This window comes from Paramacrobiotus metropolitanus, unplaced genomic scaffold, assembly GCF_019649055.1.
Source record: "Paramacrobiotus metropolitanus isolate TYO unplaced genomic scaffold, Prichtersi_v1.0 Parri_scaffold0000102, whole genome shotgun sequence".
NCBI lineage: Eukaryota > Metazoa > Tardigrada > Eutardigrada > Parachela > Macrobiotidae > Paramacrobiotus > Paramacrobiotus metropolitanus.
Window position 1 is genome coordinate 78,759 of NW_026570322.1, and position 23,120 is coordinate 101,878.

At 41.6% G+C, this 23,120-nt stretch overlaps 4 protein-coding genes across 5 annotated transcripts; 2 read left to right on the plus strand and 2 right to left on the minus strand.

Moving 5' to 3' along the window:
* Positions 1-493: 493 nt before the first annotated feature.
* Positions 494-2,522, minus strand: LOC129597244 (uncharacterized). The gene is made up of 2 exons (XM_055494718.1): positions 1,591-2,522; positions 494-1,195 (listed from the first exon to the last, which is right to left on the minus strand). The coding sequence occupies exons 1-2, from the start codon at positions 1,943-1,945 to the stop codon at positions 702-704; spliced, it is 849 nt and encodes a 282-aa protein (XP_055350693.1). The 5' UTR covers positions 1,946-2,522; the 3' UTR covers positions 494-701.
* A 1,556-nt stretch (positions 2,523-4,078) lies between these two features.
* On the plus strand, positions 4,079-5,475 carry LOC129597288 (uncharacterized). Its single transcript, XM_055494771.1, has 2 exons — positions 4,079-4,479; positions 5,046-5,475. Exons 1-2 carry the CDS (start codon positions 4,156-4,158, stop codon positions 5,160-5,162), a joined length of 441 nt encoding a protein of 146 aa, XP_055350746.1. The 5' UTR covers positions 4,079-4,155; the 3' UTR covers positions 5,163-5,475.
* Positions 5,476-8,155: 2,680 nt separating this feature from the next.
* LOC129597263 (uncharacterized) lies at positions 8,156-10,286 on the plus strand. Its single transcript, XM_055494745.1, has 5 exons — positions 8,156-8,514; positions 8,901-9,489; positions 9,654-9,818; positions 9,985-10,073; positions 10,166-10,286. Exons 1-4 carry the CDS (start codon positions 8,156-8,158, stop codon positions 10,027-10,029), a joined length of 1,158 nt encoding a protein of 385 aa, XP_055350720.1. The 3' UTR covers positions 10,030-10,073; positions 10,166-10,286.
* Positions 10,287-13,667: 3,381 nt separating this feature from the next.
* LOC129597239 (BCAS3 microtubule associated cell migration factor-like) lies at positions 13,668-22,548 on the minus strand. 2 transcript variants are annotated; one of them, XM_055494713.1, is made up of 16 exons: positions 21,978-22,548; positions 21,214-21,271; positions 21,048-21,120; positions 20,805-20,963; positions 20,010-20,184; positions 19,867-19,943; positions 19,506-19,582; positions 19,299-19,382; positions 18,419-18,580; positions 17,837-18,164; positions 16,822-17,234; positions 16,293-16,465; positions 15,469-15,828; positions 14,657-14,745; positions 14,434-14,553; positions 13,668-14,180 (listed from the first exon to the last, which is right to left on the minus strand). In XM_055494713.1, the coding sequence occupies exons 1-16, from the start codon at positions 22,040-22,042 to the stop codon at positions 13,999-14,001; spliced, it is 2,595 nt and encodes an 864-aa protein (XP_055350688.1). In that variant the 5' UTR covers positions 22,043-22,548; the 3' UTR covers positions 13,668-13,998. The 2 variants fall into 2 exon arrangements, with proteins under 2 accessions (XP_055350688.1, XP_055350687.1); XM_055494712.1 differs by having other exon boundaries at positions 14,434-14,580.
* Between the last annotated feature and the right edge of the window lie 572 nt (positions 22,549-23,120).

Here is a 23,120-nt window from a genome sequence, read left to right on the forward strand (position 1 = left end):
ACATCGATTTTGGGTTACATAATAATAGAGATTGCAAAATAATTACAAGTACTCACTTGTAATTATGATGTATAATATTTATATGTATATATCTTATATCTATCTATATAATATCTGTATTACGTATTCAGTACATAACCATGCAGGGATTAACTGATTAATGTAAGCACTTGTACTGCATTACCGTATTACTTTACCGCATTAAACTTTTAAATAACGCGATGCACTCTTAAAGAGCATTCCGATTCATACTTCTACAGAACTTTCTTGCACGAAATGTGATAAAAAAATAAACGATATTACATTAATGTTAATACGAGTACAGTTAAACAATGTCATGTACAGAGTCTCTAAGTACTTACAGCAAGCGACTACTACTGCGTACGTGGTATTCGCACTTCGCTACCTAGCTGTAAGTAATAATTCTTTTCTAAGGTTCAGTTAAAATTCATTAAAATGGTTTTATTACAGTACTGTACTACTATCATTTTTATCACAATGGTATAGGCCTGCTAGGCCACACATAATATCACAAAGCTTATGTAGCATAATGGAACCGCTTCCAGGTTCGGCATGGACTGTAGATACCCAATTATAACAAAAATAAAGAGATTACAAAGCAGTGTTAATTCACGCCCGGAAGATCAACATGTATTGTATCCGTAATCAGGAGCATACAAGTAAGCGGAGGCAGAACAGCATTAACCGGAAGTATCACACAAATCGTATTCGTCTAATTCATCATCACAAAAATCATACTCCCCTTCCAGAACCGTTGAAACGCGCCGTTTTGGCTTTCCTCTTTTTTGTGCAGCCTTACGCGTACCGGACTGGGAAATGTAATCTTCCAGCCGGTCGAAATGAAACTGATTATGGTAAGCTCGAGATGCCGGAACAGTGTCGGAGTTGTCGTATTCATCTTCGTCACTGTTTTCATCAACCCAGTTATGCATGCGCCAGCAGCATGTACAATCCACATCCGCATAATCAGTGCGCCTTTCCGGCGGCAGGAACCGGTAACTGGATGACTGCGAACCGACTTTGTTGCGGCATGCTTTGGTTTTGATCGAAGATTTCCGTCCCCGGTAGGCCGGTTGTTGGGAGTGAAACTGCTTGTGGAAGTAGAATGCGTCGTACTTCCACGGTAAACCGATCTCGTAACCGATGTCTTTTACATCCTCGACTTGGGTAACATCTACATACATCATCACGAAATTAGTACCACAAGCGATTGGTTCAGTACAGTACGATAATTCAGTTGTACGCTAACCAATAATTACTACTGTTTTTGAAATGATTAAGTAGTAACTAACGAGTATTTTGAAATAATGCCATGCTGATGAACATTAACACTGGAAACGTACAATACTTGTTCTCGTACTCGTATCCTACAATACGAATATTTTTGGGCGCCACCGTATTAAACGCAAATTCTCAATTCGAGGGCCTATCCGTAGCACGTATGAGTGCGATAAATGTGGCTGCATTACACTTTATCTTCTAAATTAAATGTGATACCTTCAGCGGTTCTGGAACTGTTCGTCAAGTACGTACAGTATAACTGTATAAACAACTTTCGTTCACACATACCTGATCGTCCGCGCAAACGTTTCCCGTTCTCCCAAAGATTCCTGAAAACTGCAGCGCCCGACGGCCGTGAAGTATACACCGTGCACAAAGATGCCTGCTCATCGCCATCATCAAGATCCGCATTAGCCGCAAATTTCGTCGAGGTTAAGCTCAGTGCACGGGTCGGATCGTAAGATGAGCGATAGAACGAGGGATACATCTGGTGACAGTACACGGAAAGATGCAGATTATGCGCGCGGATGTCGTGAGCCGATTCCTCCGCGAGATGTCGCAGGCGTTCCAACAATGTCCAGCGCTGGCGCTTATTCAGACTGTATAGAAGAATGTACCGGTCGCTGCCGGGCACACAATCCATGCCATCATCCAGGAGGTGGCGTTGCAGAATAGCATCGCTGTGGTGGAAAGCCTCAGCGTCTTTAGCACTGCGTTCCGCATCCTGGTACCACAGCGTCCACTTCGGTAAGGGACTGTACAGATCGCTGGGTGGACCGAACCCTTGCGAATAAACCCGGCTTTATGGGGCAAAGACTGGCAGCAGGGATAGCGCTTGTACTTCGGACGGGTTTTCAATACCATAATTATATTACTTTGTTGATTCCCGCGATTATTATACTTACGAGCTTCGCAAAATTATTGGGAGTACCACACAAAAGTCAAGGAAGTAACGACAGGTACAAATAACACTTCTCGAAATTCACGTTTACTAAATTTACTTATATATATTTCTACCATAATAATTTTAGAGAGATCAGAGCTATCATAACAGTCCTAAGTAATAAGTAGAAATGTGCAGTATAATAAGTACTGTTGTGCTGCCAAACAGCGCGGATACAAATAGTGGGTACTACTAGGTAAATACTGCACGGTGTGATCGATAGATCGACACAACACGATGTTTTCGGCAGCTGCTGAGCTGTTAAATACGACGCGCGACATGCTTGCCGATTACATACCGGATACAGCACGCAGTGAAACCGTGGTCGTTTAAAGCCAAATGAAATCATCAGGATTTTAGGCGCTTAGCTCGCCCAAGGTTGAAAATTATGATATCATGCAGAATGGTACCAGTGTTTGCTGACTCAGTTATTGTGCTTCCCGCCTTATCGTCTCCGTAAAAACAGCGAACTGAGTCACCGAAAGCGTTTGCACGTGAAACAAAGGTAGATACAGAGTGCAGCTAAACAAAAATAGAAGTATAAGCTAATCAGTGTTGGGTTACGGTACATTAGAAACTACTGTTTTGTTAGATTAAGGGAAATGGCCCGGTACATGGTGTCAGAAATGGGATACATACGCTAAAACTTTCGCTTTCGCGCACTCCGAATCACTTTTTTGTAATACTTTATGACATTCTAAAGCTAAATGATTTGATTACATTGTTCTGAAAACTGTTTGCGCGCGCAACATCCGGTTGCCGAGATATGGTGAAACAAAATGGCCAAAAAGTTTATATGCATTGTCGTGCACCAAAAGTCTGGTTATTACCCGATCTTCTTGAAACTTTGCTGTAAAAGGCACATGACCATAAGGTCGAAAGTGAACCAATTTCAGCTTCATAGCACTTTCCCATAATTTTAAAATGATTTTAAAATTGTTGAAATTCATTTTAACAGACGAACCAAAAAGTTGTCAGAACTTCGTCACTGTAAATTAAATTTTAGAGCGAATTCAAATTTTAAAGCGTAAATAATTATAATACGATTTACAACTACGAGTCTACGAGTACAACAAATCGGCATTAAGGATATTGAACGAACTATTCACAGGGTCGGAAATTAATCAGCTCAGGGTACTAATGCAATTCTTTAAATATATTAATTTTATTTTTAATCAGTATTATAAAAGATTAGCCGGTTGTTTCTTAGTATAACCTAAATAAATAGGATAAATGTACGTCATGCACCTCACTCGTATTAATCATACGACTAATACAAGTTAGATACATACTAATTACGCTAGTTCGCGATCGAAAAGAAGTAATGTATTATGTCTTTTCGATCGCGAACTTAAGTAAGTTACTTAATTACAAACAGTTTCAACTTTGTGCACAGCCGTAGACTGATCTGTACAATAACGTGATGATTCGATAAAGAAATTTGTTCAAATGATGCATTTAGTGTAAACAACTCGTAGGTGGTAAACGCTTTCACGACGTTACAAGTATTAAACATTTTGACCTTTAGTGTCAAGGGACCGATAAGCAAAGGATTTACTGCGACTCAACCTTTCAAAGCAGCACATTAATGTAAACGTCTGTGCGAATGTTATGACGATATTGTCGCATAGCGTGCCGAATTACACCAGCAGTCATTACTCGCGGGACAACAATGTTCGCCCATAAATTTCCTGCTACGATTAACACACTACCCAGACCGCGCTGGCTGCTTAATGCGCTCCACAGGCTAACAGCTTTACGCGAGGGCGTCGAAGCGTAAAATTAGTACCGGGAACACCTTATGACTTAATTCCGCACTTAACCACAATCGTAATTAATCCGCCTGGATGCATCAATCCCGGCATGCGCTTATGGCTAACTTATAGACTATAAAATAGCATCGTTCTAGCATGCGGCCTCGCAGTTGCTTTTGTTCGCTTTCCATTTACACATACCTACCAATAATTAACATGTCTACAAGCGCACTGTTCGCCGTGACCTTTGTGTGCGTGTTTGTCGCGTTGTGCGCTCAGGATGTGGACTATCCGGATACCGCGCGCGAAGTATGGAGAAATGGTGAGGATTTGACGGCGTTGACGGGATCGCGCGGGGGTGCGTTGGTCAGTTATGCAGCGCCGAGAACAGAGGATGACGGATGGTCTAATGACGATGGGGTGGAGGTGTACGCTGTGCGACCGCGCCATCTTTTTGCCCGACAGGCCAGCCGATCAAAGGTGACTTTTGTTGTTTGTATTATTGATAGTCTCCACAAAATCCGGTTACAGAAGGGTCAAGTACAAGGAGCAATATAATAAGATGATAGTCGTTACACGCGAATAGTAAACTGTATGCACAGAATATTACAACGTTGGTTGAAAACTTGAATATGTACAGCTGTGAAATACGTTCTTGAATGTTACTATCGCCAGACTTGATGTTTCTTCAACATTTTTCGCAAACGGCTTTCGTAAGCAGTCTACCACAGGTTGATTTTTAATGCTTCAAACTTATACGAAACTAGAGTGAAGTGTCCACAATTTCGACATTTTAGAGTGTCACCCAATATTAGTTCTGTTGCACGTGGTTAATCCACATTTGCGTGTCTGCATTTTAATCAAAATTTGCCTTCTACTCTGAAAACGAGGTCAATCAGGTTATACTTTCACCTGGACGTGCGCATTGGTGTGATACAATTAGCTCTTCCAATCAGCTTAGCAACCAATCACAACTAATTATAATGACGCACCGGCTGGGCGCGTTCATTTCATCCCAAATCATGATTATTCTTGTGCGTTTACAGCGTTTCTTCTCCATTGCCTCACCCACCGACCGGTTCCGTTCACGCTATTTCCGGTCAACACCCAAGCCCAACGCTCCCTTCAGTGCCATGGCGCTCCTTACCGGCATCGCAGAATGACAGTGCTCTTTACACCTATGTATTACACCTACGTATTTCGCGTCGAAATACAATTAATAGATCTCTTGAGACTGTATAGGAAATTAAGAACAATCAATTTGCGTTTGTACGTATGGGTATATTGTGTGGCTGTAATCGTTTTGGGACAGCTGTGCAATGTGCTGCGCTCTTTACAGCCTTGGTCTTTGGGTTAGCATTTAGTAAACAGTCGAAGATGCGGTGGAATTGTGGCTTTGGTTTGCTTATTATGAAAGAACTAAATTTATTTCACGTATGAGTCGGCAACTGTATTTGACAAAGAAAACTTCAATAACAACACAGTACTCGTTCTGTAGTTAGCTTATGTTTAGTAAGATGGCTAGAGTAGTACTTATTGGTTTCAAAACACAAAGTCTGTTGTTAATAATATTGTAATGTCGTACGTTTCGGTCAGTTTTAAGTTCCGTTAAAAATTCCGATTGTGAGACCGAATAATTTTATCAAAATAAATAAAGTGCTTAATGTACGAGGAACTTCTTTGGAAATCTCAAAAATTAAAGTGCAAGGAAATGTTTGTATCTGTACCGACTGTACGAGCAGTATAGCAGATCGAGCATGGGTAAATATGCCATTAACTTGATGTAAGTATAATTATGTTTATTACGCGCCTACCACAGGCAGCGTTTGTGTAACGTCTGTTCCACCTTCAACGCACTGAAGGTCATCGTTATATGTGGAAATATCTGGTTCCCCACTGTCAATTCCTGGTCAGATGGTCCATCGAAATGCCTATATTATCCAGTGAAATACTGAAATATTCGGTGGTAATGGTCCCCACTGTTGAATTCCTGGTCAGATGCTTATCCCTAGAAATTTCTGATCAGGAAATTTCTGATCAGGAGGTAACTGTCCGGTCTCGAGTGAATTAGCAGCTATATTTGCCATCCAGAATGTTGTTTTGCTTAACCGGAGCCAGTTATCATGCTTTGGAAGAATTAAATTTTCCACCAGCAAAGCTGCTTATGCACCTAAAGTCCTAAACCTAACCAGGAGGAAACGGAATAAAAAAAGTTTTTCATGCACCAGCATCCATATTGTATTTAACTTCCTAAGTAGTACTCGTATTTACGCACACATTTAAATAAATAATAATACTAATATTCTTACATTTGACAGTTGCTAATTGATCGTAATTTATTTTCGTAGATCCAAGTTCGGACCAGAGCGTCCCAGTTGCTTTCCTTTCGTTTTAATTGTTAGCTTATCGCCGCTCACAGAAGCATGGTCTACCGGCTGTACTAAACGATGAAATAGCTTTTAAATTTTCTATCTTCCAGACAATAAAAATATTCAAAGACATAAGTTTGATGCCGACAGACACCTACGCTCCAAGGCAGTTGAAATCACCGGTGTTTCGCATCAAAACCGGTGGCGACAGCAACAGTTCGTAAAAGAGTTAGCAAAACTCTAGACCGTTAGCCATTGTGAAAACGATACAAGAGTGCCGCTGCATGCATGGGCCTGTACGACAGCGATTTGGCTGTGAAACGGACGAGATGAACTTCTGGCCGCAGTTGAAAACCGGCATTAAATTCGCTTTCAATTATTTGACGTGCCATGGCGCTCAGAATCAGCTGGAAAGCTGATACGCTTATGTTTTCTCAGAGAAAGAATTCCAATATCTCCGTAGCTGTAGCTGCACTATTTTTAATTTACTAATTTCACCTAAAATAAACAAGGTGCAAAAAGGGATGACCGTAATTTGGGGGGTGCTTTTTTATTACAATATTATTATTCAACTATTTCTGTTCTGTTTCTGTGCTGTACATCTTGCGATATGGTAGAGAAGGAAGACGTTTACTTTGCCTTTTAGTTAGCTGAACGGAAACGTTAATTTTTGTTAACTGATACTCATGCATTACTTAGTTCAATACGTGTTGATCACCATTAAAAGAAAGTACGAAAAACATTTTATCAGATTACAGTAGCCAGTTTTCTTTAATGGGGAGACATGCCATGAAGCTATTGGAAACCTGTTTGGTTAGTTTAGAAATATTTTGTACTTTTTCAGTTTGATTTTATGAGATAATTACAAGATAATGATAATCTGGATAACATTTTCGCAAACTAAAAAAAATTCACCCTTCAGAACAGTAGAAGGTGGGGATCGTACTCATTTTTACAGGGTCTTATTGGAAATGATATCATCCGATTCGCTCAGTCCCAGTAGCGTCTGTTCCGATCAGGTGCGCTGTCTTGTATCGCAGATATTTAAAAATGTGCAAGTATAAATAACTTTGTCAAGCACACAATTCCGCCAAAATGCACTGTCGCGACCCAGCATACATGCCCTTTGCGACGTAATAATCTTGATGAATTGTCACGAGAAGTCTCACCGGCATCTTGCGCCGAGACGAACCAACAATCGACACAAACAGCGGCTCCCAGTATTCCCCAAAGCACTGTGAAATATGTCAGCCGTTCGCCGATGCTGAGAATATTTTATAATGAAAAGCCGAAAAAATTTGGTGTGGGGTTTATAAACGGTGACCTGTAGTAAATACTCTTTCGCACTGACAGTCCTAGTCTCTAAGGGAGTAGCCATCGCCTACTGTATTTCGAGAGAGCGTTTACTTTCTTCCATGTAAAAGCACTTTCAGCAAAGCCTTTCTTTAATAATATCAAGTACTTTCAACAAAGGTGAAAGGTAAACCTCGCGTTCTGCTGTAATCTTACCGCGAGCGCTCGAATACGCGCAAAGGAATTAACAGTGCTTCTGCAACTGGGAATTTGTTTTAAGACAAAGTTCGGTGTAAATAATGGACCCCGGTGGGGGCAAGAATGGTAATCCTGCATGCAACGCAGATAGCGTATACGTATATAAGAAGTTCATACTCTTGCAGCGCAGAGGTATTACGTCTTCTGGTAGAATTTTTGCCACACAATTTGAGTACTATTATTTTGCAATGGAAGCTAGCGAAATCCCGTCGACCGGCGTCACTCCTTCCAGAAACATGGAGACCGTAAAGTTTGAGAAGTCACTAGAACATGTATTTAATTGCCTACACGTTCTGGGTCTGGTGGACCTAGGAATATGGACGCATTATGGAACCATGTCCAGTCGATTGAAACTATTCCATATGCTTAATTACACGTGGAGTTTATTATTGCTGCTTTCTATATTTTATCTGACATATTTTGATTTCGCCACGTACTGGTGGCCTCTTGACAAAGATCATCAGCGGCTGGAAATGATGGAGATTATTTCTAACGCGGTATGCGCGGTAGCCATGTTTGTGCTACCATCGTTCGGTCTTCGCGGTTTCCCAGAGCAAGCAGTCAACATTTATGGAAAATTTGTCGGAGAAAAAACGTGAGTAATTAACAAATCAAGGCCATTATCTATTTGCTATTTATTCGAGAAAAATTCGAAATTCATTTGCGAAAATTCGAAATTCGCTCGAAATGTATTCGAAATCCGTTTGCTGTTCATTCGAGAAAAATCAAGTTATTCGTTTTTCGTTTTCAATTGAAGGCGGTTTTATACACGTCGTTTTGTTAAGAAAGTGGGCTTCCGTCTTATGCCGTAGCCTAATTTTAACCTGTCAAGTGACTAAAGGTCACCACGTTAAAGGTTGCGTCAGCGTCAAGTGGCTCAAGGTTATGCTGAGTTTGCTTCAGCGGTTTCTTATAAAATGTCTGTAACGGTATCTGTATATTTGAGATACATCAGTAAATTGATAGCATTCGTCTCGCTAGGCATTATTCTATGGACGCGACACATCTGACGCTCTCAGTTATTACACTGGGATTCACAGCCTTTTTCGCGTCAAGGTCGATTATCTTGTGGAATGCCGATGACACGGCTGTGGATATCATTGAACAGTACTATAACAAATCCAACACCGCTTCAAGTACCGGAAGCATGACAATGCATGCACTGCGCTACGTCCATGATGCCGCGTCTGTGGCTCAGGCATTAACGGATTTGAACATGTATCTCATCCGCGGATTACTCATATATTGGTGTTATCAATTAGCAAGGATATTTGAGAGGTTGACGGTTGACTTTGCGAAAAGAAGCGACCAGACTAATCCTTACTCCGCCTGGATGGATTTTCGGGATCGATATCTCACACTTCGGTCGCACATTATTGTAACATCGCGACAAATGCGATACTATGTCAAAGCTTTATATATTTACGATTTCTTTACAATAGTTTACATAGTAAACAGTTTGCTCAAGGAGACCAATGGAAAATTTGCATTAATTTCCGTTGCCCAACTTATACCGCAACTCGGATTTGTGGTGTTATTGGCCTCCTCAAGTTCCCGTTTATACGAAATGGTACAAATACTGTTTTATAAGTAATTTTGCTTAAATAGTTTGCATGGGTTGTTTATTTGTGTCGAGGTGCAGTGTTTCGCTTGATTATCTGTAAGTGCGCGTAATATTTTTCCAGAACTTTGTCCGTTATAATAAAATTAATGTAATTTGTATTTTGTTCACAGGCAAAAAATTTCGTATCCACAATGGAGGAACTGACAGTGTCTCAAGCGGAGCGGATGTCGGAGACACAAAAAGCCGACCTATCACGTGCTTGCACGTTTTATTTGAGAAATGAAATCGGACTACAGATGGCCGGCCGAATTGTAGAAGGAAATTTTGCTGATGGCGTAAGATATCACAACCGTATAAACAAACTATTGCACTATCAAATTTTGATGCAGTTTGTCAATTGTAATCAATACCGAAAGATTGTCAAAAAGGGAAATGTTTCAACAGGGTGAAAAGCAGGCCGGTACATTATGCTTAATGTAAAAATTCTTAATTCTTGTGCAGGTGGCCGGCGCCATGGGCGCCCTTATTTTGATCACTGATAAATGACCGGTGATCTACAAGGCGGAAACGGCTGTTTTCAGATATGCAGAGTACGTTACTTACTTTCAATAGTTATTGATGTTGTGCGTTTACTGTACCAAACGTAATTAAGTTTGAAACCCAGAATTGTCTGCTTTTGCAGCTATCCACGGCCTACGTACTTCCATCTTCAACCAATTTTGAATTTGGTGTGCGTGTGCGGTGCAAACCCGACGAATGGAACTTCAGTACCTAGTACAATACTTATCTGTACATGTTTGGCAGCCCATCTCTGAAAAGCTGCATAGATTGCTATGTTAAACGTATGCTTTTGTTATGTTAAGCGGTTCCTTGTTGGACACTGGCGTGGTCAACAGCGCTTAGCCGCATTAACAGTATAGCATCGCCATGGTCATACTTATACGAATATTATTGCATTTTCCTTAAAAAAATTGTCCGGGCATGCATTACGGTATTGTCATATTGATGTTTCCCGTTTTTACTTGAAAAAACTTAACGGATGTCAAACGAAGTTTGTGTCGCATGTTGATGCTGCAAAAATCCTAAGAAATCGTAGATCTTAGATACAAGAAAGTAAGAAACCAACAAGTTTAGAAGAATAAGAAAGCAAACAGACTCGATCGAAGTATGTACGTGTGATTATGTTCTATGGAAACTATTGACGACTACAAAAACTGCATGTTATTGCGGAGGGAACACAAAGGTGACTAACCACCGGTTATAAATTCAGAAAAATTTCATCTTTAAATTCGTTTAATTAAATTAAAAAGATTGAAAGAGTAACACTACTCTAGAGCAGAAACAGAAAATAATTTCATGTGCTATCGTCAACAAGGCGTGACCAAACAAAAATTACACGAGTGCCCAGTACTCTCTAGTCTCTACTGTTACAGTGCACTGCGTGCAGTATATATAGGCTGTTTGGTTGCAAATTTTGTTTTGATTTTGCGGGCATTGTGCCAGTGGCACTGCCATCGACCTTTGCAGCTAGTTTCCACTTTCCTGCCGTACGTTACAAACTGGCGTCACTGATGCAAGCTTGCGATGGCAGTGCCTGCATCGCTGCCAAACTTTAAATTTTCAAAAATTCGTCTTTTGTCGAATTGCAAAACATATTAAATTTTTGTATGGAAGCGGGGTTCTGAGCAGTCGGCAAAGAAACTTCTAAATTTCTAAAATTAATTGTTGAGCAGTTGGGGGAAGTGCGTTGAGTCTCGGATTTGCAGCGTTTCAGCAGTCAGCATTGCTATTACCTACAGTATTAGCGGTTTGCCGGTATTACAGTAAGTTGTGTTGGTTTACCTCCCAATCTGATTTTAGACCAGTAGCGCCTGGTTGCAGCTGTAAGATTTGTTAATCAACCAAGTGACAAGTTTGTTTAAACGTTTAATTTAATTTTAATTTAATGGCTTCAGAGCAGTTAGCCCACTTCCCATTGCAGTGGCAATCTAGTATGAGATTTTAAAACTGACTGAAAAAAACGAAACCACCTTTAGCATCAAACCAGCTGAATCCGAACGTTCTCATAGCAATTTACCAGAAGTTAGCAGAGCTGCTGCATTGCTTTTGCCGAATATACGTAATATGGAAAGCGATGGATGAAGACTGGCGCCCGTAAATAAGGCTCAGATTCAGATATTTACTATTATTATTGTACGGCAGGCAGCTAATCCATTAGAAGGCTAGGATCGAGATCTAGCCTGGGTACTAGTATTTAAACCTGGCTAAATAACAGGAATCATAATGAAATCAGAGCAAAAGCCACTAAACAAGAGAAGTACTAAGAAAAGGAAGGCATCAATTAATGGTACCTGTACTCATGCAAGTAGTGCCAAACGCCAAACACCCACTACACACTATATTCCATGAAAACGCATGTAAACCAAAATCACATTATTATCCTTTGTATATGTGCTGGTCGGTCTTTTCCTTGATCACTTGTGGAGCTGGCGGGGCCATCATTATAGGTGGCACTGGAATGCTGGTACCATTACGGGAATTGCCGACACCAGTTGAGTTTCTATTCGCAGCAGTAATGTTAGGACCTGATACTGGCTTTGTTGTTCTCACCATCGACATCAACAGCAAGCCAAACAGCATCGCGAAAATTAACCGTTTTAACATTCTGTATATCTGTAGCAGTGTCACGTCAAGATGACCAGAGCAATCGCTGGCAGCTTTTGACGACTGTATCTGTAAGTAAAAACTATGTATTATTACAAACTGACCTGAATTAGCGTACGCGTAAAAGCACTTTTGCCAAATAGACATCATCTGTACATTTTTATTGTGCTTATTTATATGATAATATTGCCCACATCGGTTTCGTACACCTCGATCGGATAATATATTTTACGAGATACACGCACAGTACACGATATAAGTACGAGATACACGCAGTGACGCAGACTATACGAGTACGTACATAGAGGTACCACACTGATTGTACTACAGATCTGTAGTTACTGTAGCTTGTACTATCTATACAAGATACTCTGTACAAAGGTTTCGCAAGCTCTTTTCAGTAAAACTTAAAACGATAAAATAGATATGCACGTACATCTGCGACACTTCTCTGTAGAAGTACTTCAAGTTTGTCGACAAAGTAGAATCTTGGCCTCTTGACATATTAAATACTTTAGAATTGCATACAATGGCGGTTACATAGCAATGCAGATTCTTTTGTATTGCTGTTTTCCTTGGCTAATGTAAAATACCTATGCCATTTGTGAATTTACGGGAAACGCGAATAAGTCCACTAGCACCGTCCTGTGCTTGAACAATTTCTAAAGCATAAAGGATGTTGAACTGTTGTTAGTACTTGACACACAATTTGGTATTATGGATGTATGGTACAACGGTTTTACCAGTTAAAACCGGTACGACCGATGATAGTCATTTACAAATGGTAAAATATTAATGCTGATGCCGACAGGCTGATTATAAAGGGCTCTGCATTTTCTCGTATTTTATTTGGATTTTGCAGCGAAAGCTAGTTTTACCAAACCGACCGAATACGGTTGCAAGTCGAGAGGTCGACAAAAAGGGCGGGATTGAATGTAAAACTTTTTTCCATAACTATGATGACCATAGCGCTCGTTAAATAAAAATATGCTGAGTTTGCCATACTATTGTGCATAAAGTACGTATGCAGCTACAACCGTAAAAGTTCTGTAGCCTGATGGTAACAGTGTGTGCTTGTCAAAGAACAATGCAGTACAAAAACATACTTTTCTCATAGCTCCTTTTATGTAGGTATGTTCCCGAATAAACTGCCATTTAGCTCGCGTTCATGTCAATGGAAATTGGTAGTCGAACTGAAAAAGTGTTACTACACGTTTTGTGACCACCGACAAAATTTGTCCATCGACATCACGCTTAATGCAGCATCGTGCTGCCTCTGCAAAGGAAGAACTAAGTAGTTGCCGTAAACTCCTTCGTAATCCGAGCAATTTTTCCAGCAGACCGTTGTATTGAGAGAGATTCTAATGCTCTTTATTCTGTGAAAGTTGGATGGATGGAACGGAAGTCAGACGCGGAGAACGCAAACCCTGGCATGGATGATTCGTATTCATACAAGTAATTAGTTCTGCACAATATTAAACAGAATTCCATAAACAGTATGGTCAGAAAAACGTACAATATGGACTATGTATTTTGCACTGGCACCACGTCCACCAGGGGGAGCACGTTATACAATCGGAAATGTCTGGTTTTCTCCAGTGACCTTTGAATCTCGAAATCGCGGAACGACAGCGACTTCAGCGACCTCTGATCGTTGCACAGCCGCAAGAAAACAGTCGCGAACGCCAAAAACACCCAGTCTTTTTTGTCAAACATCAGTATCAAGCATCCTCTTCGTGTTCGCCATGTTAACAGATTAGAAATCCTTGGACAAAACTTTCGACACGCAGTACGAACGCACTGAACAACACCGAATGCGCTCTAATTCAACAGCTACAAAGCAAGATCCGGCTACGCATCGTTGGCCAAGGGGAAGACATTGTCGAAATCATTGGCCAGGGGCAGCAGGGACCCGTTGGGGCCCAGGAGGACGGCCGCCGGGTGCGGGAGACCGCTGCCGTGTCCCCCGCTGTGTGTGGACTCCGCTGAGCTCACACTCAAGTCCTCCGGACTCTCATCCACATCCCCGCCACCTACAACCACGAAAAATCAGAAAAACCACAAGAAAATACGTACACCATGCTGCGACTATGAAAATACTACCAAACAACACGAAGCAGTTGACTTACTGAAAAAAGTTAAATACTTACACCAAGAAAACTTTAGAAGCCGCTATGCAATAATTCAACACAATGAAAAAATATAAAATTAGATAAAATATGGGTAAATAAAACCGTCTATCAGACGCCGTAGCTGATTTTAAATTGACTGTTGCAGAAGACGCACCGCGGAAGCGCGTGTGGATCCCGTCGATGGCGTCGCGTCCAGTCACATCCAGCATGGCATCGGCGATCTCCGACACACGGTGCAGATCGTCGGCACTGCTGGAATCCCTGGTCAGGTACTCTGGAAACACAGCTTTATCGAAAGCGCCTAGAAAAGACGTTTCCACGGTACACATCAACCCACATCGCATGCGGAACATGGGGAAGTCAATTACGCAACTAACCTGAGCCGGCTTCGATGGTCAGCGAGTAATTGCTGCCGGAGGCACTCGGAAGATTCATCGGCGCCGAACGTATCCGCATGTTGGCCAATCTACAACAAACAAAACTTAAAATGCGGAACAATTTCTCTGCCAAGGAAGTGTTGTCCAAAAAGCATGCCATTACGATAAATTATAACTCTACGACAATCGATAATACACCATCAAGAACAAGGAAAAGACCCTTGTAAACTGGCAAAAGAAGAAAAACAATGAGATATCACAAGCATTCCTAATACAACTCATAATAGATTACACTTTACACTGAAAACCGGTTAGAAATACTTGCAAAAAACGAAGCTTAATAAATCACAATTACGAAAATGATTTTCCAAATTTCATGCGTAGAACAGTTTTATTATATAAATATTCACTTCAAAATTTTAAAATCTTGCCAAAACGAAGCACCTCAACAGATTGCAATAACTTGTGAAAACGATTCGATAAATAAAGATTATGAAAATCATGAAAAATTAGGAAAATGATTACAAGTTTATACAAATTAAAAGAAATGCCAAACTCAATAAAAAACATTAAAATTCAATTGTGAAAATGATTTTCGAGATTTTTGTATGCGTGGAACAGTTTTATTACAATAAATATTCACCTGATAGTTCAAATTCCATTAAAACGAAGCAGCTCAATAAATTACAACTATGAAGATGAGTTTCAAAATTTTCATATGCGTGGGAACGTTTTATTACGGTAAATATTCGCTTATTCAGATTAAAATGAATAAAATTCAAAAGGAAATTTCCAAAACTTCCGTAGCGCACTTTAGATCGCTGAGATCCCAGTCGGAGCCGGTGCGCATGATCTCGGCCTGCGCCAGACTACTCAGCGGGATACTGGTGGAGCAGCCGGGCGAGGTGGACGGCGTGAAGTGGAACTGCGGTCCCATCCACAGCCGGCGCGCCGGACCGGCATTGGTGACGATCTCCACCTGCGACAGCCACATTTCGTTGTCGCTGGCCGCGGCCAGATTGACGATCTTCTCCGTCAGCTGCATCTCCAGGAAGCGGCTGGGTTCCGGGTCCGGCTTGTGGCTGGCCTGGTCGGCCGACAGCGCCGGGCTGTTCAGCAGCGGATGACTGGCCGTGAAGTTGGCCGGGAGGAATTCCGGGTGGCCTAGATGCCTGCAGATACGGACATTACGTTGCAAAAGAATGCGAAACTTGACTGTTTTGTCTTACATAACGCCATGGTTATTACGTGACAAACGTTCAATCATTGTTCGTTAAATGCAGCTAATAAAATTTTCCAACCATAAATCAGGAGTTCTACAGTACAACCATATTATTGAATGATACAGTGCAACGAAAATATTACAGTATTCGATACTCGTACACGTCCTTTTCCCAAAACAACCATAACATAGTTAATCTGAGTATTTTCGAATTTACTATTTACAAATTTATTAAACATGACAAAATGAAGCTGTTACAGACAGATTATGATGTAACTAATAAGTTCACGAAATCATTTGACACATTCCGATGAAAAAACAGGTTATACAATTATACAACTTTACGAAGCTAAAGTGCGTGTTCACACGCTTTGGCCAAAAAAGCTTTTTTCCCAAGCATATGATAAACTCTACCTGTTGAGAACCCACTGCGACTGTGCATGGATACTTAATCCCACCGGCGTCTCACTGGAGATTCTCTCACCGGGACCGTTCGGCACCACCGGCTGCAGGGAGTATTCCACCAAGGCGCCATGCGAAGTGGCAATCAGCAGTGCATCACACACTGCCTGCGGCTCGTTGGTACTCTGCACAAAAATTTAAAACTGTTCTGTTAAATCCTTCTAAACACTGGATAATAAAAGTAACTTAACGCTGCGATAACAATGCAAAAACATCAAGCACCACATTATCCTCAAAATACGAGGTAATTGTATCTTATTATCTTCCTCCAACAATATCGACTCACACACTTGCAAGTAGAGGCAGGCATGTACTAGCCGTTACACTACGAAAACCAATCAAAATACCAAAACCGAATACCACGCTACGCCGTTACAGAACAGCGAAAACAAGGATTTTGCTCTTAACTTTAAGAGAGCTTTTCCACAAAATTAATACAGTGTATCACGGACATGTCAGAGAACATTACCGTACAACTCACCCGAGAACGGCGGGCCGCAAAGCACGCGGCCACCTTGACCGTCTCGTTGACGACGGCCGGCTGCCGGCCACTGGTCAGATTGCCCGGCGCCTTGGAGGGGCCCATGTGCTTAATCTGGATGAGCGGCTGGACGATGACCGGGGAGCGGAAGTGCGGCACCCGCTGGGCGGACGACGACGACGGGGTGGTGTAGGCGGCCACGGTGGGCGGCGCCTGCACCTGCACGCGCGTGGTATCGGCGAAACGCGGCGATGTGCTGCCCACCACCGCGGTGGCCGAGGCTGTGGCGGTGGCCGGGCTGCCGTTGACACTGGCCACTGCTGGTTCCAGTTCGTCCAGGCCGGCGCTCTTCATGAAACGAGAGCTCTTGTTGACCACACGGGCGGATGAATGCGTGCGGCAGGTAATTGGTCCTTTGGAGAAAAAAACAACTTTAACACTGCGAACTAATATTACAGAAAAATTCCAAACAAACGCTTAAGGAGTAACATCAAACCAAAAAACCAAAAGTAAAACCATTTCTTTTAAGCAAAGCTGCAATGTTTGCTGATGATACAGGACAACCCCGGATTTCCGAGACCCCACGCCATTACACTACGTAAACACGACAGTAACTACTTCTACATGCAACCAATGCATACCATCACCACCATGAATTATCAAAGATTGTACAAAATCCAGCAAATCACAGAAACTTGTAGAAAACTCTCATCATAATATCCATGATATTCTCAAGATTCAGACGGTGAAACAAATAAAGTACAAATTCCACTGATAATAAAAAGGCATAATGGTGAAACCCCCGAAAACGGTTACAACCACAACATACCAACCAGAATCGAGAAAAACCAAAAATGTTCATCGCAAAACAAACAGCTTAATTTTCGCAAAAACAGCAGCGAAAATTAACGCAAAATTGTGGTCACTCAATAATCATCACAATGATAATCCCCAAAAATAGGAAATATTCTGGGAGAAAAACGAGCGGAGTGAGCATCGTCGCGCTGGCACTTACCACCGTAGGGCGTAATGGGAAAGACATGGGTGGTGGCGCGCAGACTGGTGACGGCCACCCAGCGGCTGTCCAGGGAGAAGGCCATGTCCTGCACCGTGGCGTTGGTGTCGCCGCGGTGCAGCGTGTACAGATGCTGCACCAGCGTCATGGAGGAGCCGGCCGGGTGCGGCTGGATGCGGAAGAGATGGAAGTGCTGGCCGGTCTGCGAGGCGGTCAGCAGCAGACTCCCGTCCACACTGAACGCCAGCGCCGCCACGTTGGACGAGGAATGGGCCAGGAAGTGCGCCACCACGCCCGTCCGATTCACGCCGCCCTTCTCCAACGACACCTACAACGAACACGTCATAAACCACCACTGACCGGCACATGGTACTGTTCACTAATTAAGACAGAAAAGCAGCCAAGACAAGTGCTATTATTTTCCATATATTTTCATAAGAAAAAATAACAAATTAAATTTCCGTACACTGTACTGATACAATGACCTGCGTCAATATAGACTGTAAATATGAATAGTATCTTGTAAATCACGTGTTTTATTGATTCTATGGAAAACGCAACCAGGAGTATCACTTCGCTTACCTCCCCGTCACCGGCGGCCTCAATGTCCAGCACGGTGACCACACCCTCCTGTTTGCCTTCCGGTGCGGTGTTGGCGAAGGAGGACGTGGTGGTGAACTTCTTCGTCCCGGAGATACTGTTGGCCACCACTTCGCTGATGTTGGTGATGCCCTGCTGGATGGTCTATCAACACAACAATCGCCTGCTTATCAAGAAACTTGCATCGAGCGACTATGCTATCGTATCGTATCCACTAACGCTAAGTTACTACTTGCGTATCCAAATTTTTTCGTTATGGTACAGCAGACAGCGCCTTACAAAACATAAGACATACCGTAGTGGACAAATCAAACAAAAAAATTTTTGTCGCAACTGCGGTAAACAGAATAACAAGCGTAAGTAGGAATGCAATATACCGTACATCACGCGCAGCAGTTATACCATTGTCGGCGACTCGGCGTAGTGCAGTGGTAAGGAAGTAACAAACCCCAACCCCTCTTTTCCCCAACTTAGGGTGCCGCTGCTGCCGCAAAGCAACAATAGTGCGCGAATTAATATAAATTTCGATTTCCTTTAAAACTTTTTCGTAATTCCGTTGCTGTTTTGCAGAAACTTTTCCTGACATCGTTCTACTATAATCGACAATACTGTTCGTTATTCCATGCGCTGTGTTCATAAAGAAAGCAGTATTTCTGTAAGTAATTTTTCTTATTCGTCCCTAGTAATCCAAAGTTTTGGTGCCTTTCGTTATGACAACATACAATAGAAATAAAACTCACGATAATAATTATTAAATCGACAGATAAAAGTTTTACATCCCTGATCAGCGCGAATGTCTAACACGATTTATTACATTCAATTTAAAACAGCTGATGGAAAGTTTTATTTAGGACGGGAATACCTTAGCAGCGCTGATAACCGAGGCTGTGTAAGACGGTACACCGTCGATCATCCGTCCGCCCAGGGAATGGTACATATCATGCAGCTGTAAAAAAAATTATGTTATTATGTATCACTCATTCACACACTGTAAAGCAGAATTAAAGCCACGGGAAGCAAATGATGAAGCGGCGATCACAAAATTTAATTTCCAATAAAACAGCCATACTTTGCTTTCCGAGTAGGCAACCCAGCGTTTGCCAAGGGCCACCGGGTTCGGCGACACTAAATGGACAGGAAACGAAGCTACAAAAAATTCAACGCAATAATTATATAATTACTTTGCATCTTATTTTATTTTTATTTAAATTTTATTTTTATTATTTTATTTACAGTCTCAAGAATACACTATTTTATATCACTGTACGATTATCACGCACGACAAATTGCCCAAAAATACACAAAATATTATCACTACTCCGATATACACAACAATTACAGGTATTAGCTTTGCCAAAGCGGAAGATAGCGTGTAAATTTTTATAATGTCAGAAAATCGATCGAGAATTTAAATCATAAGTGTTTCGTACCAGGAACAATAAGACGATCCTTAAATGTGCAGGCATCAATAACAACAAACCGATCGGGAAACGTAACGATAAGAACTCTGCAAAACGGAAAAGTTACTCCCAAGAAAACCGCATCAACACGCCCATCAACGCGATTATCTCACCTTTGGTTGCAATAAATTTCTTCGACGGCCGTCCGATACTTTAGATTATGTACAGGTTTACCGCTCTGCAGGGAAATAATACTGACGGATGTAAAGGGCTGACTATTGGATTGAGCACTGTCGCAGATGGCCATCAGAGGCCGTTTCTCCGCAAAGTTATCCGCCGAGCCTAAAACTGAGCAAAACCAAAAGAAAGGTTAGTGCAAATCGCATAAAAATGACGAAACGCTGCATGATCCCTTATTAAACGTTCGCAGCGGGACTTCCAAAAAATTTTCCAAACCGGATTTCAAGAATAAACGCACGTGAATATTCCGATAAAAAAATATACCGTAAGTATCAGTCAAAAACGCAAAATAATTTCCCACGCTGTCCTGATTGCTCACAAAATGAGGCATGCGCAAACAAGGCATTCAAACATTACCCAAAATAACAACATTCTTAAATCATATTATATCTCTTAAAAAATTAAAATATTCAACCCTAAGTGATACTTTGGCTATAGCAACTGTTCCCGGACCGGTTATAGACATTAGACACCGAAACGCAGGCAATGGCGCTACTAGTCACTGTACTACGAAAACCATACAATCATGTACGCCCAATGCCACGCTGCGCCGTTAAGTAAATAAATTACCACGTTAAATATTTACTAATTTGATATTTACAGGATCTATGAAAACCACACCAGGTCCGACAGCCAATATTATTGCGCTGCTTCCCCGGAAATATTTAAACGTTTTAACAAATCTAGTTGGCAAGCATATAAGCACAGGCATTAAACATCCAGTGTACCTTCTTCCGGCAGCGGCAGCAACCGCAGCGTCCTCACGGGACCATGCCGGGAGGAATAGACTTCCCAAGCCTCGCCGTGCGCCTCGATGGCCCAGATCTGGACGCCGTTGGTGTAGCCGAAGATCAGATAGAACGGCAGATGCGTGTCCGCAATATCGCCTAAACCGCAACTGTCCCCGTTTAAACATTCCCAAAATGCAGACGGTATCATGTGCATACAAAATGCACAACCCTGTGCGTTACCTAAACGCTCGGGCTGTTCAATCTTGATCCAGATGATGCTCTCTTTGTCGTTGGCTTTATGAGGCACATTTCCCTACGGAGTTTCAGTATGAGCGAAAAATCCCACAAAAATTCCAATAACGATAAAAAATGCAAGGGTAAAGCGGGTGATTTTTTAGTTTTTTACCTGAGGAAGCACGTCGTTGATGAAGTCCACCACACTCTGCACCACGGTTTTGTCGGCCCTGAAACGAAAAAATAAAAAAAAATTGATACCACTGACTGGCACTAAATACATTCTTTGTACTTCTATTCGCCGAAGTTCCGAACGTATGTTTAAAAAAATTGCATTTTTATTTATGCATTACAGTATAAAATTCTGATAGCAAACTTTAAATCGTTTAATATTAAAAAAAACAATTACACACAACAATTACACTCGTTGCAAAACAAAACAAAAACAATTGCAGTCGTTGCAATTACACTCGTTGCAATACAGCCTGTCGCTGCTTAACGTCAGATTTCAAGCTTTGCAGAAAAACGTAGAGCAGTGCCATAAAGTGGTTGTCATTATGCTGCAGTTTCGCAAACCATTATAATGCCATTATTGCAAAATTATAAATGGCTCCTTTCAAAAACCCCGTTTTTTTGCTGTGCCACTATCCGAATAACCTAGGGACATTAATAAGCGTAATTTCAGTAAGCCATGCAACAGGAGACGATAAGAAAGACCAAAGTGAACGAACGGAAGAATTACGACTGCACTTTGGAATGGCACGCACACTACGCACATCCCTGTACCAACGCTACTTTCAACCATACTAGCATAGCGCGAAACCGTATAACAACACCACATTTAAAAACTGAATAATTTCGAAAAGACGAAAACCAGATTTCTTCCAAGGAAATTCAAATAAGTTTTTTTTATCTTAGCGTGAAAATGGCACTTACGAGACTTTCTGTGGTCGAACAACAACCATGGCTCGGCCATTTCCCGCAGCAACATCTCCCGACATGGCCACACCACCCCAGAAACCCCTGCCAAAATCCAACTCCACACCAGACTGATTCAGGCAGAACCACGCAGAACTGTGTCGTCGCTTAAAATCGAATCAACAACCCAGAAATGTTCACAGAAAACAAAGAAACATAAGTTCCAGACAACCCTCCAAATCAAAAAAGAAAACGTTTCCCACAGTGATCGATGGACTATTAATCGTCCACGTCACACGGAGAATGGCCCAATAAAAAAGTAGGTTTCTTCGTAATTCAAATGTTAATCACATTCATCACGTGTCAGTTACATAAACGTGTGCGAATCTAGGAGAAAAAACTGAACGACAAAAACATGAAACGATTAGCGGAAAGGGATCAACTTATTCCCTTGTACAATGACACCAACGATTAACTGGCCTTGGAGTTTCGATCCAGAAGAAATAGGCTGGGTAATTTAAAAGAGGGAATTGCCAGGGTTGACTGACACTGGAGACTCACCACAGTGTGCAGATACGAAACACAACAAAGACAGATGAGATGCACACACTTGTCAGCTGTTATACGGGGTACGCACGGCTCCTCCTCGCGTTCTGCGTAATCTATGGTGAGCTGGCTGGACCAACTTTTGCTGACACTGAAATTGACTGAATGTTTAACTGTGCAGTACCACGTATCCAAATTACCGAATAATATCTTGCATAATTTCAAAAATCCCGGCACCAGTATGCGGACATTGTAAGCAGACCGTTGACAAAAATAGCATGAGAAATTTGCAAGCTCAGTTTGAAAGTGAAATTCTTGAAACGGTAAGAATTTAGTACACCACAAATCACAATTTAACACGAATCCAGTAGCTGTATTTTATCTGGAATAATCTCGTAAATGCGGCATAATTAGACTTTACAGTTAGAACAATCAGTTAAAGTATACGTAGTGTTCACGAAAAGGTAACATTTAAAAACACTGATTTTTTTTTAAAAACAACTTTCAAAAATTCTCGGTTAAAGGTAAACCCAGTTTTTACGTTTTAAAACGGAGACTCGCAAAGAATCCTATAAACTTCTGTGCGTAAAATGTAAAATCAAAATGTAATAAATG

Coding starts and splice junctions, on each gene's coding strand:
- LOC129597239 (XM_055494712.1), bottom strand. CDS start 22,042: ATGTCGGGAGATGTTGCTGCGGGAAATGGCCGAGCCATGGTTGTTGTT. Junction 19,583..19,866: donor GGATCGTCTTATTGTTCCTG/GTACGAAACACT, acceptor AATTTTTTGTAG/CTTCGTTTCCTGTCCATTTA. Junction 18,165..18,418: donor AGGCCGCCGGTGACGGGGAG/GTAAGCGAAGTG, acceptor TGTTCGTTGTAG/GTGTCGTTGGAGAAGGGCGG.
- LOC129597288 (XM_055494771.1), top strand. CDS start 4,156: ATGCGGCCTCGCAGTTGCTTTTGTTCGCTTTCCATTTACACATACCTA. Junction 4,480..5,045: donor GACAGGCCAGCCGATCAAAG/GTGACTTTTGTT, acceptor GTGCGTTTACAG/CGTTTCTTCTCCATTGCCTC.
- LOC129597244 (XM_055494718.1), bottom strand. CDS start 1,945: ATGGATTGTGTGCCCGGCAGCGACCGGTACATTCTTCTATACAGTCTG. Junction 1,196..1,590: donor ACGTTTGCGCGGACGATCAG/GTATGTGTGAAC, acceptor TGATGTATGTAG/ATGTTACCCAAGTCGAGGAT.
- LOC129597263 (XM_055494745.1), top strand. CDS start 8,156: ATGGAGACCGTAAAGTTTGAGAAGTCACTAGAACATGTATTTAATTGC. Junction 8,515..8,900: donor AAATTTGTCGGAGAAAAAAC/GTGAGTAATTAA, acceptor TCGTCTCGCTAG/GCATTATTCTATGGACGCGA. Junction 9,490..9,653: donor GTTCCCGTTTATACGAAATG/GTACAAATACTG, acceptor TTTTGTTCACAG/GCAAAAAATTTCGTATCCAC.